Here is a 17,839-nt window from a genome sequence, read left to right as displayed (position 1 = left end):
AACAGGATACTGGGCTAGATGGACCTTTGGTCTGACCCAGTACGGCCGTTCTTATGTTCTTATGTTCACTTTATAATGGCAGTGAAAGTTACTGAGAATGAGAACAGTTACCATTTGTCTGTTTCAATAGAAACAAGATTCTGAAACTCTTTCTCCAACTCTCACCTTTTATTCTGCTTACTCACTCCGGGTATGTCTACACTACCCCGCTAGTTCGAACTAGCGGGGTAATGTAGGCATACCGCACTTACAAATGAAGCCCAGGATTTGAATTTCCCGGGCTTCATTTGCATAAGCGGGGAGCCGCCATTTTTAAAACCCCGCTGGTTCAAACCCCGTGCAGCGCGGCTACACGGGGCACGAACTAGGTAGTTCGAACTAGGCTTCCTCATTTCACGAATTCAAATCCCAGGTTTCATTTGCAAGTGCGGTATGCCTACATTACCCTCCTAGTTCGAACTAGGAGGGTAGTGTAGACATACCCTCAAATAGAACGGACTGAGCAACATCAGAATGCCAAATTCAAACCAAAAAGACAGAGGAATGCTATACATATGTACACACACACATACACTTATGCATCCCACAGTCAGAGGGCAAGAGAAAGAAAGCCTAAGCTACATTCAACCACTCACCAGATTTTAAGGTCTGATCTACCTTCTAAATAGGAGAAGGGATTAAGCAATGTAACACTGCTTTCTCTAGAGGCTGATGGGCCAGAGAATGATTTGTCAAAAGCATCTAACCTTATGATTCTATTCTTTCCCGGCTCTTCCCCAGCACATCATGGAAACACACACTACCTCAAAGCATAGATTTTAGGGCTTTTTATGCAATGGTATTACTGAGTGGAGACAAAAGAGGTGCCATTTCAAAGGGGGCAACATTTGTTTGCTGCGTCAATGATACATTGGAGGGGGAAGTCTAAGATTTCATTTAAATCCCCACTATATCCATGAGACCTCTGTCTCATTTGTCTGCAAATGAGTTATAATGGTACACGTTAGGAATTGGTATTACTTTAACTTTAATATCAGCTATCTCTCTGCATATTCCCTTTCTTATCTCTACCTAAAAATGCTGCAAAATAAAGTAAAATTTAAAAAGTTGTGTCCAGGGTTAACATCTTCAGTAACAGTTATGTTACTTTCCACATAAGAAAATACTGCTAACCCCTCAAGAGGGAGACATGCGCAGGACCACCTGTTGTGTAAAAACATAACTTATAGAATGGTTGCACCAGAGAGCTCTCTATTGGAGCAATATTATTTATGTCAACTTAGGCACTAGCGTAGCCATAGCTATACATAGTTACTGAGACACAAACATAGGGAGTCTATCACAAATGAGCCTTTAAACAATCTAAAAAGAAATATTTCCTTAACAATATCCCTGGCAGAAAGTCCCAACTCTACTTAAAATTATCATAGAATACTAGGACTGGAAGGGACCTCAAAAGGTCATAAACTCCAGTCCCCTGCCCTTACAGCAAGACCAAATACTGTCTAGACCATCCCTGATAGACATTTATCTAACCTACTCAAATATCTCCACAGATGGAGATTTCACAACCTCCACAGGCAATTTATTCCAGTGTTTGACTACCCTGACAGTTAGGAACTTTTTCCTAATGTCCAACCTGAACTTCCCTTGCTGCAGTTGCTTCTTGTTCTATCCCCAGAGGCCAAGTTGAAGAAGTTTCCTCCCTCCTCCTTATGACATCCTTATAGATACCTGAAAACTGCTATCATGTCCCCCCTCAATCTTCTCTTTTCTAAGCTAAACAAACCCAATTCCTTCAGCCTTCCCTCATAGGTCATGATCTCTAGATCTTTAATCATTCTCATTGCTCTTCTCTGGTCCCTCTCAAATTTCTCCACATTTTTCTTGAAATGCGGTGCCCAGAACTGAACACAATACTCCAATTGAGGCCTAACTGAGCAGAGTAGAGAGGAAGAATGACTTCTCGTGTCTTGCTCACAACACGCCTGTTAATGCATCCCAGAATAATGTTTGCTTTCTTTGCAACGGCACCACACTGCTAACTCATACTCAGCTTGTGGTCCACTATGACCCCTAGATCCCTTTCTGCCGTACTCGTTCCTAGATAGTCGCTTCCCATTCTGTATGTGTGCAACTGATTGTTCCTTCCTAAATGGAGCACTTTGCATTTGTCTTTATTAAACTTCATCCTATTTACCTCAGACCATTTCTCCAATTTGTCCAGATCATTTTGAATTACAACCCTATCCTCCAGATTAGTCGCAATCCCTTCCAGCTTGGTATCATCTGCAAACTTAATAAGCGTACTTTCTATACCAATATCTAAATCGTTGATGAAGATATTGAACGGAGCCAGTCCCAAAACAGACCCCTGCGGAAGCCCATTTGTTATGCCTTTCCAGCAGGATTGTGAACCATTAATAACTACTCAGAGTACGGTTATCCAGTCAGTTATACACCCACCTTATAGTAGCCCCATCTAAGTTGTATTTACCTAGTTTATTGATAAAAATATCATGTGAGACCGTATCAAATGCCTTACTAAAGTCTAAGTATACCACATCCACGCTTCTCCCTTATCCACAAGACTCATTATCCTATTAAAGAAAGCTATCAGATTGGTTTGACATGATTTGTTCTTTACAAATCCATGCTGGCTGTTCCCTATCACCTTGCCACCTTCTAAGTGTTTACAGAGGATTTCCTTAATTACTTGCTCCATTATCTTCCCTGGCACAGAAGTTAAATTAACTGGTCTGTTATTTCCTGGGTTGTTCCTTATTTTCCTTTTTATAGATGGACACTATATTTTTCCTTTTCCAGTCTTCTGCAATCTCTCCTGTCTCCCATGATTTTCCAAAGATGATAGCTAGAGGCTCAGAAACCTCCTCTATCAGCTCCTTGAGTATTCTGGGATGCATTTCATCAGGCCCTGGTGACATGCAGGCATCTAACTTTTCTAGGTGATTTTTATCTTGTTCTTTTTTTATTTTACCTTCTAAAATTACCCCCTTCCCACTAGCATTCACTATGTTAGGCATTCCTACAGACTTCTCAGTGAAGACCGAACAAAGAAGTCATTGAGCATCTCTGCCATTTCCAAGTTTCCTGTTACTGTTTCTCCCTCACTGACCAGTGGGCCTACCCTCTCCTTGGTCTTCCTCTTGCTTCTAATGTATTTATAAAAAGTCTTCTTGTTTCTCTTTATTCCGGTAGCTAGTTTGAGCTCATTCTGTGCCTTTGCCTTTCTAATCTTGCCCCTGCATTCCTGTGCTGTTTGCCTATATTCATCCTTTGTAATTTGTCCTACTTTCCATTTTTATAGGACTCCTTTTTTATTTTTAGATCATGCAAGATCTTGTGGTTAAGCCAAGGCGGTCTTTTGCCATATTTTCTATCTTTCCGAAACATCGGAATAGCTTGCTTTTGGGCCCTTAATGTCCCTTTGAAAAACTGTCAACTCTCCTCAGTTGTTTTTCCCCCTGAGTCTCGATTCCTATCAGCCCTCTGAGCTACCAAAATCTGCTTTCCTGAAATCCATTGTCTCTATCTTGCTGTTCTCCCTTCTACCCTTCCTTAGAATTGTGAACTCTATGATTTCATGATTGCTTTCACCCAAGCTGCCTTCCACTTTCAAATTCTCAACCAGTTCCTTCCTATTTGTTAGGATCAAATCTAGAACAGCTTCCCCCCAGTAGCGTTTTCAACCTTCTGAAATAAAAAGTTGTCTTCAATGCAGTCCAAGAACTTATTGGATAGTCTGTGCCCCGCAGTGTTATTTTCCCAACATATATCTGGATAGTTGAAGTCCCCCATCACCACCAAATCTTGGGCTTTGGATGATTTTGTTAGTTGTTTAAATAAGCCTCATCCACTTCTACCACCTGGGTAGGTGGCCTGTAGTAGACTCCTAGCATGACATCACCTTTGTTTTTAATCCCTTTTAGCCTAACTCAGAGACTCAACACTTCCGTCTCCTATGTCCATCTCAACCTCACTCCAAGTGTGTTCACACTCCTTCAGTTAATCTTCATGAGTCTTTTAATAAAGTTTAGCTGGAATTCTGAAGACCGAACTCACTAACTGAAATGCTCTGACCAGCTGCTGCACAATATTGTGACTCAATATTCTCAAAGGTACAAAGCCAGATAGGAAAGTGTGTACTTACCGCAAGGGCCTTTGACAATTTGATTCTGTAGTTATTTAAAACAATTGCAATAATGTCTGTATGAGGTACATATGCAATGCCATTCAGAAGGTAAACTCTTCTTACTCTAAAGAGATCCATAGCATCTGGTAAAGGAACCTGGATTTGAGATGGGAGAAGAAAGAAACCAACTGTAGAATAGCGCTGAAGTGTCACATTATTCAAAAGCCGAACAATCATTTGTTTCCCCTTAGCAAATCCCTTTGATTAATCTTGATTTGTGTGGATGCTATGTAACTCTTTGTATTAAAGACTCAAACTGAGAACAGAGTTTTCAAAATAATAAATCCTAATAAATTTGGTTCTGGGCAGTTCAGTTAGCCCACAGGAATGGGTTAGGAAGACAAGAGTGAGTATGTGCATCTGACAATGGCCAACCGGGAATCACAAGGTGAAAATAACCTGTAACTGCAAGATCCATCATTTCAGAACTATTCACAAACCTCTGATGCATTACCCTTTCCCAATGCTAAGAGGGCCTCCAACTTTGATCTGCTAGCTAATGCTACAATGTTAAGCACAGACTACATTAGGCAAGCAGACTCAAAAATCCTGGCATTGGAAAGGTAGTACCATACTCATGCAACTGGACAGTTTCTGAGCCTTAAACAAGTGACCCTGCCTGGGTCCCAACACTAGAACTCGAGGTGGTTCAACCATGGAGCATCCATATTGTAAAGTAGAGCAAGTTTAAGTTTGGGTGGCATAGTGTGCCAAACTCTTGGGTCAGCAGGTCTGGACCAGGCAGACCATTATGGGCTTGGTCATCGACAGGGACAGGAGCATGGTGAACCAATGCACCAACCAGTATGGCTGAGGCAGCAAGTAGGATTACTGCTACTTTGTCCTGAAATTTTGAGGAGGACCCTGGGTATTAGCAGCACCAGGCAGAACGCATATAGTAACTGCTCAGTCCACATCAGGTGGAAAGCATCTGACAGTGACACTCTGCCATGCCTTTGGAAGGAGCAAAATCACTGCCACTTCTTATTGAGATGGGTCGCAAACAGGTACACCTGGGAACAACCACATGCTTGAAAGATGAAGAGGGCAACATCTGCTCGAAGGGACCACTCACGGGACTGAAACGACTGGCTGAAGTGGTCCTCAAGGTCATTCTTCTCCCCAGGATGGTACGAGGCTTAAAAGTGTAACAATGTTCAATGTGCAGGATTTTGTACCAAAACCCTGAAAATGGTTAAAAAATGTACCCAAGAACACATTGTATGTTCAAAAGCCTTGTAACACTGGTATTTTACTGTTAGTACTTGTAATTAGTGTTGAAGCTTCTCACCTGAGAAAGGGAAATTCCAAAATTGGTGTGTGATGTAAAAAAGGGAAACTGAGGCACACCACCAATTTTGTTTTCAGGGCTAAATGCAAAGATGCCTACACTATGTGGGATAGAGCACATACATTCATGCACTGTTAATTGGGTTTCAGACTGTTGCCCAAGCTGCCTTGGATAAAATCACTATTTTCTCTCGCTCTGGGCAAAGTCACCTAACCTGGATAAAGAGAATATTTGTTACATTACAATCACAAACACATGTTGCCTCACGATACTTTCTTTTAAACAAGTTGAATAGAAAGTGACACTACAATTATACCAGATATCGTAGTGTCAAAAGGGGGAGTATGTAGGGATAACATATTAATGTATTGAAAATGATTCCCCCAAATGGAAGTGACTCCCCATAATTCGTTCCCCACAACTTAAAAGTGTTTAGATTTATTATTAATTCATTGTTAAATGTTTAGATTTATTAGTATTATTGCCCCTTTAAAATATAATGTATTAGGTCATGTAACTTAGAACTGTTAAGAATATAATCCTATGTAGCCAGAAACAGCTGCCCCCCCCCCCCCCGCCCCCGTGTCCCAGGGCATGCTCAGGCTTGTGCAGAGATACATTGTAACAATGCATTGTCAAGCCACTAACTCTGCTATGGGAGCCAAGCCCTGTAATTGACTAAGGGCATTGTTACATAATTGACGCCTGTTCTCTTTAAAACATTGTAACTTTACTCAGCACTCAGAGAATGTTTTAAGCAATACCACCCAGAAACTTTTGTAACTACAACTTTTATTATTATACAAAATACTGTATGGGAAACATTAATTAGGGAATGTATGTAAGAGAGAGAGAGTGCTTGGACGATGAATGAATGGTTCTGAGAGGTGCCAGCCTGAGAATACAGCAACAAAGGGCTGAAGAAGGCATCAGGTGCCCAGTGCAACCAAAAGATGTCAAGTGGAGAAAACAAAGTACTGGAGGTCCACCCTATGAGATCACTGACGAGCACCTGGCAGCCACCCTGGAGACATCAGCATGATGCAGCAATTTCCATAGATTGGCATAAGAAGAAATTCCTGTAAGAACTGGACTAAAAAACTATGGAATCAGAGTCCAAGGTTCTGCTGCCAGCCTACCAGGAGCTTCAGATGCGCATCTGATTAGGACTTCACTCCCCACTACCATCACTTGTGTACAGAATACCTGGCCAGTATTCTGTCACAAGCAACTTCCAGGATGATAACTATAACTAATACACAGAACCTGGATGAATGAATGTTTATATGTATAAGGGTTAAGTAGTTAAACAATGTTGTTTGCTTCTATCTTTTCTTTATTTTATCATCATCTTTACAATAAATGTGGCTTTTTGCCTTATCCCCCTCATAAGATCCTGCTTGCTTTTATTTGGTATAACAAGGCCATCAGGTTGATGTTGTGGGAAATGAAGAGGTCCCACAGGGCTGATGATGCAGGGGAAAGGAGTGACTATCTGCTGATATAAAACATTTGCTGTGGTATTGTCTGTCATCACCATCCTGCATTTGCCGACTCCTATGGCACCTGTGGTCTTGCTTGGGAGGGCCAGGGAAAACCTGGTCTTGCTAGGACCTAAAAATGTCTGCACTATGGGGCAGGCATATGGATCCCCAGGGATTTAAGGAATCCCTGGAGTCCTTCAAATTGTGAAGATAGGAGTCTGTTTCTCTGCAAAAAGGCCTAAGCCATCAGAGGGCAAGTCCTGGATGGTGCGTTGGACTTCTGGTGGTAAGAGAGACACCTACTGGACCAAATTGCACCTCAAATTATAGCCATCTCATGAGCTCAATTGACCCCGGTAGCTATCACATGAGCTGCCAAGTCTGCTGCATCCAGTGCCACCTGCAGAGCCATTTTTGACACGAAGCAGCTGTCTTGCACCATCACCACCACAAATTCCTGTCTCACCTATGAGGGTAGGAGCTCATAGAACTTCTAAAGAACATTCCAGGAGCTGAAATCTTATCGTGTAAGAAATGCCTGCTGATTTGAGACACTAAGCTGGAGGCCCGCTGTGGACTACACCTTGCTCTGGAACAGGTCTAGCGCTTTAGCCTCCTTGTTTTTGGGGGTTGGCTTTGGCTGCCCTGGTGCTCCCTGTGGTTCACTGCATCCATCACCAGAGATCCTGTCTGGGGTAAGGTGAAAAGGTTTTCACAGCTCCTCTGTGGCACAATGTAACACCTTTCCACACCCTTGGCCTTTGATGCAATAGATGCTGGTGTCTGCCACAAGACCCTGGTGATTGCCTGGATGGCCTTGATATTAGCAATGGTGAACTTTGCTGGACCCTCATGCAAAAGGACACTCCACAATGGAGTCCACTTCTTCCACCACCTTCTGGGTCTGGAGGATAAAGGTTCTGCGCCACCTGCCGCAGAAGGTCATAATGGGCATGAGAGTCCATTAAGGGTGGGACAGGGACATGCCCACCACCATCTCATCTGGGGACAATGATACTACCAGGGAGTGCCCAGCCCAGCAGGTTCTCCACCTCTTCTCCCTCCTGCACCTGGTCCTGCTAGGTCAGTGCAGGCATAGGAACCACTGGCACCCCTTCACCTGGCCCAGCCTGTGCCTGGCGTCAAAGCTGACACTGAGCTAAGAGAAAGGTAGATACGTTGGAGGGTAGGGTGACTTAGTTAAATTTGAGGATTGAGTCCAGAGTGACTTAGTTAAATTTGAGGATTGAGCCAAAAGAAATCTGATGAGGTTCAATAAAGACAAGTGCAGAATCCTATACTTGGGACGGAAGAATCCCAAACACTGCTATAGGCTGGGGACTAACTGGCTAAGTAGCAGTACGGCAGGAAAAAAAAAAACCCTGGAGATTACAGGGGATGAGAAGCTAGATAGGAGTCAAGTGTGCCCTTGTAGCCAAAAAGGCTCAGATGACTTTCCCACATGTTACAAACACCTATTTCAAATAGAACAAACAATTATTCTTGGAAAGCTTTGAAAACTCTTATGTGAACAGAAAAGTTTCAACACAAAAAGCCAGCACGAGAGATGTCCAAGAACACAAACAGCCCCTCATAACTCCATATACAAATGACAAGGGGCTCGCTACCTCTTTCACTGCGTGGATTGTTACAAAATAGTTTCTAACAAGCAATACATAAGCATGTAAAAATGGTTTTGTTTTGTTTGGGTTTTTTTTTTGGTCACACACACATCTGTGTGCTCCCTCACTTACAGAAGGAGTTTACTGTAGATAAGAACTACTTCAGGTTGGTAATTCCAGAATTCCAGAATTACACACATAGTCCATGGACTCAAAATGAGGGAAATACAGATGCTTCAGAACAAAATAAAAGCTACGTAAATCTTTACAAAACCCTTTCCCTTTTCCCTAAGCACAATTCTAGTATGAAAGTTCTAAAATACCACCAAAGGTATGACCTGGGGTAAAAATCATGAGCTCTTCCTTTGACTGCATCCAGTGCTAAAGCATGAAATATTAGAAATGCCAAAACTCTAGTTTCTGACCAGTCCCAGAACAGTCAAATCCAACCGCACCCCACAAGAACTCTAATTCTGCAATGCCTTTTCAGAACATATTCATTGACCGTTCAGAAGCTAATGTTCAATTAGTCTCCTCACATTTTTATTTATCTATCTGTCTGTGCTACCACAAAGCAGAAAGCCATTCTGGACAATGTAGGATAAAGGACAGGATTCACTGCTTTTCATGCATTTCCCGGGGAAAGCAGATGGAAGGAACATGCAAACAGAACAAAGTTAATGCAGAAGCTTGCTGGATTTATGTGTCCTTTGTTTACCACTGTCAGGATGCATCTGAAGTTCCCAGAATTAACTAGGCTAGACGCAAAGGGGCTGAAACAAATGGGACACAGTAGCAAGAGCAGATTACCACTTTTAATGAAAGTTGCTTGTGTTGTAAATACTGTTGCTGCTTCATGGATTTTCAAACCAAGTCCAAAGTGGTGGTGAGACAAGATGGCAGTATAACACGGTCTGCCCTTGTCCCACAATTCTGCTAGGGAAGAGAAAAGAAGAAGGGATTTGCTGGAGGCATTTCTTTAATAGCCTGACGTCAGGGCTCTGGTAGGCAATAGTCTTGGTGATTTCCTCTAAACAGAGCCTGAGATGTTCAGATCTATCATTTTCACCAAGCCTGCAAAGGGTGAAGTAGCTCTTCTTCAAACCTGAGGTGTAACACGTGATACACAGTAAACTATCTTTGATACTGTGGGTAAGAGAAGAGGGTTCTTTGAACCCCTACTAAACACATTTCAAGAGTGAAAGAGAGGATTCTGAAAGATTCTATGAGTGTCTTGACGAGCAGCGAAGAAATGTTTCCCAAAAGGAGGAAAGAACAGATTAAAGAATAATTAAACATAATTTATATGTATTCATGTCATCAGGGCCTGATGAAATTCACCATAGGACACTTAAAGAATTAGCCGAAGCAATCTTAGAACCATTAACAATTATCTTCAAGAACTCATGGAGGGCAGATGAGGTCCCAAAGGACTGAAGAGCAAACATAGTACCTGTCTTTAAACAGGGAAACCAAGAGGCTCCAGAAAATTATAGCCTAGTCAGCCTAACTTCAATTCCTGGAAGGATACTTGAACAAATTAGTAAACAACCAATTTTTAGATACACCTAAAGGATAATAGGGCTATAAAGAATAGCCAACATGGATTTGTAAAGCACAAATCATGCCAAACAAACCTAATTCTTTCTCTGATACAGTTACATAAGACATTCTCATCAGCAAGCTAGGAAAATGTGGTCTAAATGAAATTACTACAAAGTGAGTACACAACTGGCTGAAAAACTATTCAAAGAGTAGTTAACAACTTGCTGTCAAACTGTAGTGGCATATCTAGTAGGTCCCACATCAGTCAGTCCTATATCCATTACTATTGGATATTTGTATTAAAACATGGATAACAGAGAACAGAATATGCTTACAAAATGTCACTTTGGGGAGCAGTAGCAGGTGTGTTGTATGCAAGACAAGAAAGATCAATGTTCCACTCTACTCAGCACTGCTGAGGCCTCTGATGAACTACTGACACCAGTTCTGGGCATCACACTTTAGAAAAGATGTGGAAAATTGGAAAGATCAAAGAAGAGTAAAAAGGATAAAAGGTATAGAAAATCTGACCTATGAAAAAATATTTTAAAACTGTGCAAGTTTAATCTTGAGAAGAGAAGACAGAGAGACCTTGAGAGCAGTCTTCAGATATGTTACAGGCAGTTATAAAGAGCGCTATGATCAATTATTCTTCCCGTTCACAGGAGGAACCACAAAAAGTAGTAAGATTAATTTGCACCAAGGGAGATTTAGGTAAGACATTAGAAAAAGCTTTCTAACTATAAGAGTGGCTCAGTTCTGGACATTCCCAGGAGGCTGTGGAATCCCCATCATCATTGGAAGTTTTTAAGAACAGGTTGGACAAATACCTGTCAAGAATAGTCTAGGTCAGTGGTGGGCAACCTGCAGCCCAAGGATCACATGTGGACCATGAGGGTTCTATGTGAGACCCACGAGACATTGTTTACTACTACCAGCGCTCAGGGTTGCCAAATTCTGCTGGTTTTCATCTGTATAGGTTTTTTTTCTGCCAGTATTACAGACTTAAAAGCATGGACACATGCTAATTGCATGCAACATTGTGAGAGTTGTGTGCTCCCTCTGCATCCAATCAAACTGCTGCTATGGTTCAATCGGCACACTCTACAAACTCTAGATACACAAGCAGAGTTAACAAAACCACTCTATCCCAGGAGATCGTCTTGGTTATAACAATCTTACAGCCCACTCAGTAACCCAGGTTGCCCCTTACTGGTCTAGATTTACTTGGTCCTGCCTCACTGCAGGGGACTTGACTCATGACCTCTCAAGGTCCACTCCAGCTCTACATTACTATGATTCAATGAAAAGGAAGAAAATAAAAATGTACAACAGCTGAAATACTCAAAAAGGCAGAAAACCAGTTGGATCAGTCAGGTGGCAAGACTGGAACTTGCAATCAATGATTACACTACACTTCTTGTTAGTAAAGGAATTCCTCAGCACCAATCAATTCAAACATCAGAATCGGTGGGGAACAGTCAAACCATACAACCTAAAATTGGGAACTTTGGGGCTTAAGGAGGTGGAGATAACCCCAATTGTGACATTTAAATAAGTTTTGTTACACAATTTCCATTAGTGCTAACTTACCTTATAAAACACCAGTTCTTCTACTTTAGCTCCACTGAGGCCAGGAGTTGAATTTAGCAGTTGGACTGAAAGCTTTTCTTTTACTTCTTCGCTAATCTAAAACAAAAACAGTTGTGTTTTAAAATAGATTATACAATTTAGATACCATTTCTTTATATGAGCTAATCAAGCATTTATGTTTTCAGTAATAAGAATGCTATCCTTTCAGTTGGAAAAAAAAAGTAAGGGACCAACAGAAACATCATCACACAATTTGTATAAAAAAAAGTTACTTGATAAACATATATACATTAAAACATAAGTAGGAAGAATTCAGAGGACAACACAGCTCCATTAAGAGTACCTGTACATGGCAATAAGAGCCCCATGAGTGGATTCATACTGCAGTGCAAAAAGTTGGTGTAGAAGACTATCTGTGAGACCCCAACTTTGGCAAGGTTACATAGTGGGGCTTGGTCCAGAGCCTGACTCTTGGAGCACAAAACCCCAGTCTGAATCAGCTGACCCACACAGCTGCAGGGTTTTTTTAAATCCTCATGCAAACATACCCAAAAAGTAAATGTCTGCTTGGAAGAAGTAGGGACAATGTCAATCAGAGAGAAAGCACTGAAAGGTACTCTTGACTTTGGTTTTCATTTCATTTCTCCTCTCCCATCATTTCCACTGCAAATCAAAGTGTGATCAAATGTCTTTTGAAGGCCAGCAGTTGATTAAAATAATATTATTTAAAACCAAATTTGAATTTATTACACCACTGTTGAGACCTAAATTCATTACAGCTATTTAAATAAATAAAATATACTGAATCAATGCTGTGACAAAATAAATAAAATATATTCAATCAATCAGTGTCTGCCCCTCGCTAGCCCTAACAAAGATTAAACACAGCTCTAAGAGAGGGCTAGGGGTATAGAGTAAATAGCTGCAGCAAACAGGATTGCCAGACAGTTTCAACAAAAATACCAGACATACTTTACATTACATCACAATCTATATTACATCTTATTTAGAAAATACTGGACATTTATATTTTCTCAATTTGTTTCCTGAACAGAAAGCTCAAATCCTGGACTGTCTGGTTCAAAACCAGACACCTGACAACCCTAGCAGCAAATAGCAACCAGTTAGGGCCCAGCTGAAGCTGTATAAATAGGGGCTCCTAGAGAGAAGGTCAACACACTGTTGTGCAAACTGTGGAGCTACAGTCCTCTGTCTCTTGGCTTTATGTGAACTACATATATTCTTCAAAAGCGACGAGGAGTCCTGTGGCACCTTATAGACTAACTGAAGTGTAGGAGCATAAGCTTTCATGGGCAAAGACCCACTTCGTCAGATGCGGGTCTTTGCCCACGAAAGCTTATGCTCCTACACTTCAGTTAGTCTATAAGGTGCCACAGGACTCCTCGTCGCTTTTGCAGATTCAGACTAACACGGCTACCCCTCTGATACTTGACTACATACTTGACTACATATATTCTTGACCATAAACTGATACTGGTTGAGACAACCCATTGAATTTTACCACAGAATGATTAACCTGTTCTATTTGATTAGGTAAAAAATTGCACATTGGCTACATTCTCAGCTGTGCCCAGTATTTATAGAGTACAGCTGACAAAGGGTTAGCCAGAAGGGGAGAGACAATTAAGAAGCAGGTTTTAGTGCCACTACTATGCCAGCTGATAAATAGCCTTCTGGGGACAGTCTGCCATCTGAGGATTGCTAGAGCACAATAGCATTCTCCTCCTTCTCCCCTCCACCCAAACCCCCATCTGCTCCTTCCTAACCATTCTATCAGGCACTGCAAGAACATGCAGCATAAGAGCCACCTATGCTAGACCTATGCCAAATGGGAAGAACCGGGTGTCCTCTGAGCCACCAGCACAGCAGTCAGAAGAGTGACTCAATGCTGGATCAGGTATGAACTGGCATAATACGTACATTATAAATCTACAATTTAAAATGTATTTAAGTTACATGTGCAGCTTTTTTTATGTAGAGAAATGATTTTATTTGTCATTCCCCATTTTTAGTGCATCCAGTTTCTGCAGTCTCATTTAAGTCTATGAAACTTTTGCAAGACAAGAGCATTGTCATACTACATGTTTGCAGGGAACCTAGCACAACAAAGCTCTAATTCTGAATGGACCTTTGGACATTACCACAATACAAGTGGAGAAAAATAAAAAATGTGTCTTTCAAAATTACTTTTACACAAAAATTCAGATTCTTACATTGCTAAGGTGGCGTTACAAGCAGCGTATTATACAGTGTGTTTTATTTTCTTAATTAGCTTAACAAGTTTATTTTAAGTAATAAAACTTAGAAGCATGGGCACTAGAACAATTTGTATAATGGAGGTGCGGAGAGCCATTGAACCAAAACATACACCCTGTATATGATGAAAACCTCTTCAAATCAGAAGGATGTGGCAGCACCCTTAGTTCTAGCACCTATGCTTAGAAGGGTATATTTAGATTTCTGCACATACTCAGCATCTGTGTCTGATCAAAATCTTTAATTAGCATTTAATTTTTGTTCCCCATTTAGAAAAGTGAGAAGGGACACCCACGTTAGTTAGATACTCTTCAATCATTTATTAATTAAATAACTTTCCGATTTTATGGAAACATTAGCAACATCACTCCCCACTTACAATGTGCTAGAGATAATACCTGTGTATTAGCCAACCAATAGGCTGGCTATGCCTCTGAACTGAGGACCATGACTCTCAGAGGAACAGCCTCTTTGTTCTCCCTTCAGTACTACACTATCCTGCTCCACCTGGGCATGAAGCAAGAGGTCCCCCTGTGATCCTCTTCACTAATGCACCAGCACAGCTGATTACAGACTAGGACTATTAACCTGATGGAAATCAGTGCATTTTTCTCCCTATATTGGTCAAGAGCTAACAAAACCCTCTTGTCTAGAAGAGAGGTTTAATCACTCTCTGCAGTAACTGACATTCAAGATGGGTGTCCCTGTGGGTGCTCCACCTTAGGTGTTTTGGCACCGCAGTGTGCCTGGCCATAAGATTTTACTAGCAATGGCTTTGACAGCTAGCTCGCACATGCGCAGAAGCGCTACATGCGCTAGGCGGCTAATGCACACGCGTAAGATACGGTCACCTCAGTTCCTTCTCTGCCCCAGAAAAGTATGGAAATAATACCAAAGCAGAGGGGAAGAAGGCTGGGTGGTGGAGCACTCATAGGCACACCCATCTTGAAGAAAATCACTTACTGCAGAGGGTGACTAACCCTCTCCTTCTTCCAGGAGTGTCCCTGTGGCTGCTCCAGTGACTACAAGCAATTTATCCTCTAAAGGTGGGAGCTTCGGATGGTGTAGTGTCCTTTTAGACCAGGGTAAAAACTATGTTCGAACGCAGTTTCGTTGGATGCATAGGAGTCCAGAGCATAGTGAGCAGCGAATGTATGAGTAGAGAACCAGGTGGCCGATTTGCACTTATCAGACAGGAAGTTGACTTGTACATAGGCTGTTGATACTGCCATGGTTCTGGTCGAATGTGCACGAAGTTGTGCAGGTGGTTCTTTACCAAATATTGAATGCACTATTCTTATGCGTTCCACTATCCATTTTGAGACACTCTGGGAGGAGATGGGGAATCCCTCAGATCATTCCGTGGTTCATACAAATAACCTGTTGGTTTTCCGAATTTGCTTGGTCCTTTCCAGGTAGAGTGCAATGGCCCTCCGTAAATCAAGTGTGGAGTATGGCCTCTGTGTGGTTGGCGTGGGGTTTGGGAAAAAGACTGGTCAGTTAATAGGTATGTTGCAGTGGAAAGAAGAGGGCACCTTTGGCAGGAACTTAGGGTAAGGCCAGAGGACTACCTTGTCCTTATAGGTGGCGGCGAAAGGAAGGTCTCTGCTAGGAAAGCTGCAATTTCACTGACTCTCCTTGCAGATGTCATTTCCAAGAGTAAGGCCATCTTCATAGAAAGGTAGAGCTGGAGCAGGTTACCATAGGTTCAAATGGTTTACGAGTTAAGGCCCTCAGAACCAAATTGAGGTCCCAGGCCAGAGCTGGAGGTTTGATTGGTGGATAAATGTTCTGCAATCCTTTGAGGAACTTTCTGGCCATGGCATGGGTAAATAGCAACTTGCTGTCTATTGGCTGGTGTAAAGCAGTTATGGTAGAAAGGTGGACCTTCAGGGAACTGAGTGAAAGCCCAGAGTTTTTGACTTTGGTTATCTATTGCAGGACCGCAGGTAATGGAGTGGAAGATAGGTTATGATTGTGGAGGTAAAACGAGGTGGAGAATCGACACCACTTGTACAGGTAAGTTTTGTGACCGCATATTCTCCGACTGCTACACACAATATTTTGGACTTCATCTGTACATTCTGCTTCTAGTGAAGTGAGCCATTGAGAAGCCAGGCCTGAAGATTCAGGGTATAAAGATGAGAATGCTCACAGCAACCTCAACATTGGGTGAGGAGTTGTGGCAGCCGTGGGAAGATGCCTGCAGGCGGTCGGCTGACATTTGCAGTAGGTACGTATACCAGGTTTATCCTGGCCAGTCTGATGCTATCAGTATGATGCTGGCATTATCTAAGCGCACCTTGGTGACTACTTGATGAGAAGCGGTATGAGGGAAAGTGTATAGTAGGGTTGTCCCCCAGTGTCTCATGAATGCGTCCCCTAGAGATTGTTTTCCAATGCCTGCACCCGAACAGTAGCGGACACTTTTTGTTGGCACTGGTGGCAAACAAGTCAATCTGTAAGAAGCCCCATTATGTAAAGATTTGATGCAGAATTATAAGGTCTAGTTCCTATTCATGGCTCGCAGGAAAGTTCCTGCTTAGGCTGTCTGTGGTTATGTTGTCTTTGCTGGGGTGATGTGAGGCAATTAACATTATGTTGCAAGCGATGCATCAAGCCCATAATTGGACTGCCTCTCTTCAAAGGGGGTAGGACCTCGCCCCTCCCTGCCTGTTTATGTACAACACTGCAGCTTTGTTGTCCATAAAGATCTGCACTGTGGAGTTGGAAATAAAGTTCACAAAATGCTGGCAGGCATAGTATACTGCATGAAGCTTGAACACATTGATGTGCATCATGGTATCTGTGTGGGTCCACCGTGCTTGTATGGTGAGGGTATCCAGATGAGCTCCCCAGACCTGTTGTGATGCGTCTGTGGTAATGGTGAACGATGGGGTTTGCCTGTCAAAGGGGACCCTAGCACAAGTTTCATGCTACTGAGCACCACTGAAGGGAGCATTTGACCATGTTTGGAAGTGAGACCAGCTTGTGTAGGCTGTTTAACCAAGGAATGTATACTGTGTTCAGCCAGTGTTGTAGAGACATCATGTATAATCTGGCATGCGGGACAACCGTTATCACAGCTGCCATATGGCCTAATAGCTGGACACACGCCCTGGCAGGAAGTTGTGGAGCTATGGTGTGAGGTTGTACTATTTCAAGGAACATCTGATGGGGTAAGGATGCGATCGAGTTGAGCACCTTTAAACTGTAGTATTTGGGTTGGTTGGAGCTGGCATTTGGAGATGTTGATTTGGAGACCGAGTTAACGGAACAGTGACGTGGTGGTCGTGACTGAGTCCTGAGTTTCCTGGAATGCCTTCCCCCTATACAAGGCAGTCGTCAAGACATGGATAAATTGACACTACCTGTCTTCGCAGGTGAGCCGCCACAACTGCCAAGACCTGAGAAAAAACCCTTCATGCCATGGATAGGCCGAAAGGTAGTACTGTATACTGGAAGTGTTGTCCCACTGTTGTGAATCTTAAGTACCCCCTATGAGCAGGGTGTATGGGTACATGGAATTACGCGTCTTGGAGGTCGAGAGTCGCCAGCCAGTTGACTTTATTGAAGGAGGATATGATGGTGGAGAGGATAACCATTCTCTAGTACAGGACATCTCTGTTGAGAGCTGAGATTGAGAATGGGTCTCCAGCCCCCTGACAACTTCTCATGAGAAAATATCAGGAGTAGAAGCTAGTGTTTTGATATTGTTGTGGAACTCTTTTCCACTGCATTGATATGGAGCAAGTGGTTGATCTCTTGACATAGAATAGTCCCATGAGATGGGTCCCTGAAGAGGGACAGGGTG

At 42.4% G+C, this 17,839-nt stretch overlaps 1 protein-coding gene across 4 annotated transcripts in view; it reads right to left on the bottom strand.

Annotated features, from left to right (window-relative positions):
* The window catches only part of PRIM2 (DNA primase subunit 2), a 219,443-nt gene that overhangs the window by 174,820 nt on the left and 26,784 nt on the right, over positions 1 to 17,839 (bottom strand). For 3 of the 4 annotated variants that reach the window (XM_075923673.2, XM_075923676.2, XM_075923674.2), the window contains exons 6-7: positions 11,749 to 11,844; positions 4,172 to 4,309 (exon numbers count right to left, since the gene is read on the bottom strand). The exons of the other annotated variant lie outside the window; for it this stretch is intronic. In XM_075923673.2, the coding sequence (XP_075779788.1) occupies positions 4,172 to 4,309; positions 11,749 to 11,844 (234 nt within the window). The remainder of the gene's footprint in view (positions 1 to 4,171; positions 4,310 to 11,748; positions 11,845 to 17,839) is intronic. 4 annotated transcript variants of the gene reach the window in all.

This window comes from Pelodiscus sinensis, chromosome 3, assembly GCF_052426305.1.
Source record: "Pelodiscus sinensis isolate ZL-2025 chromosome 3, ASM5242630v1, whole genome shotgun sequence".
Classification (NCBI taxonomy): domain Eukaryota; kingdom Metazoa; phylum Chordata; order Testudines; family Trionychidae; genus Pelodiscus; species Pelodiscus sinensis.
Note: the sequence above shows the minus strand (reverse complement) of the source record. Positions and strands in the feature narration are given on the sequence as shown.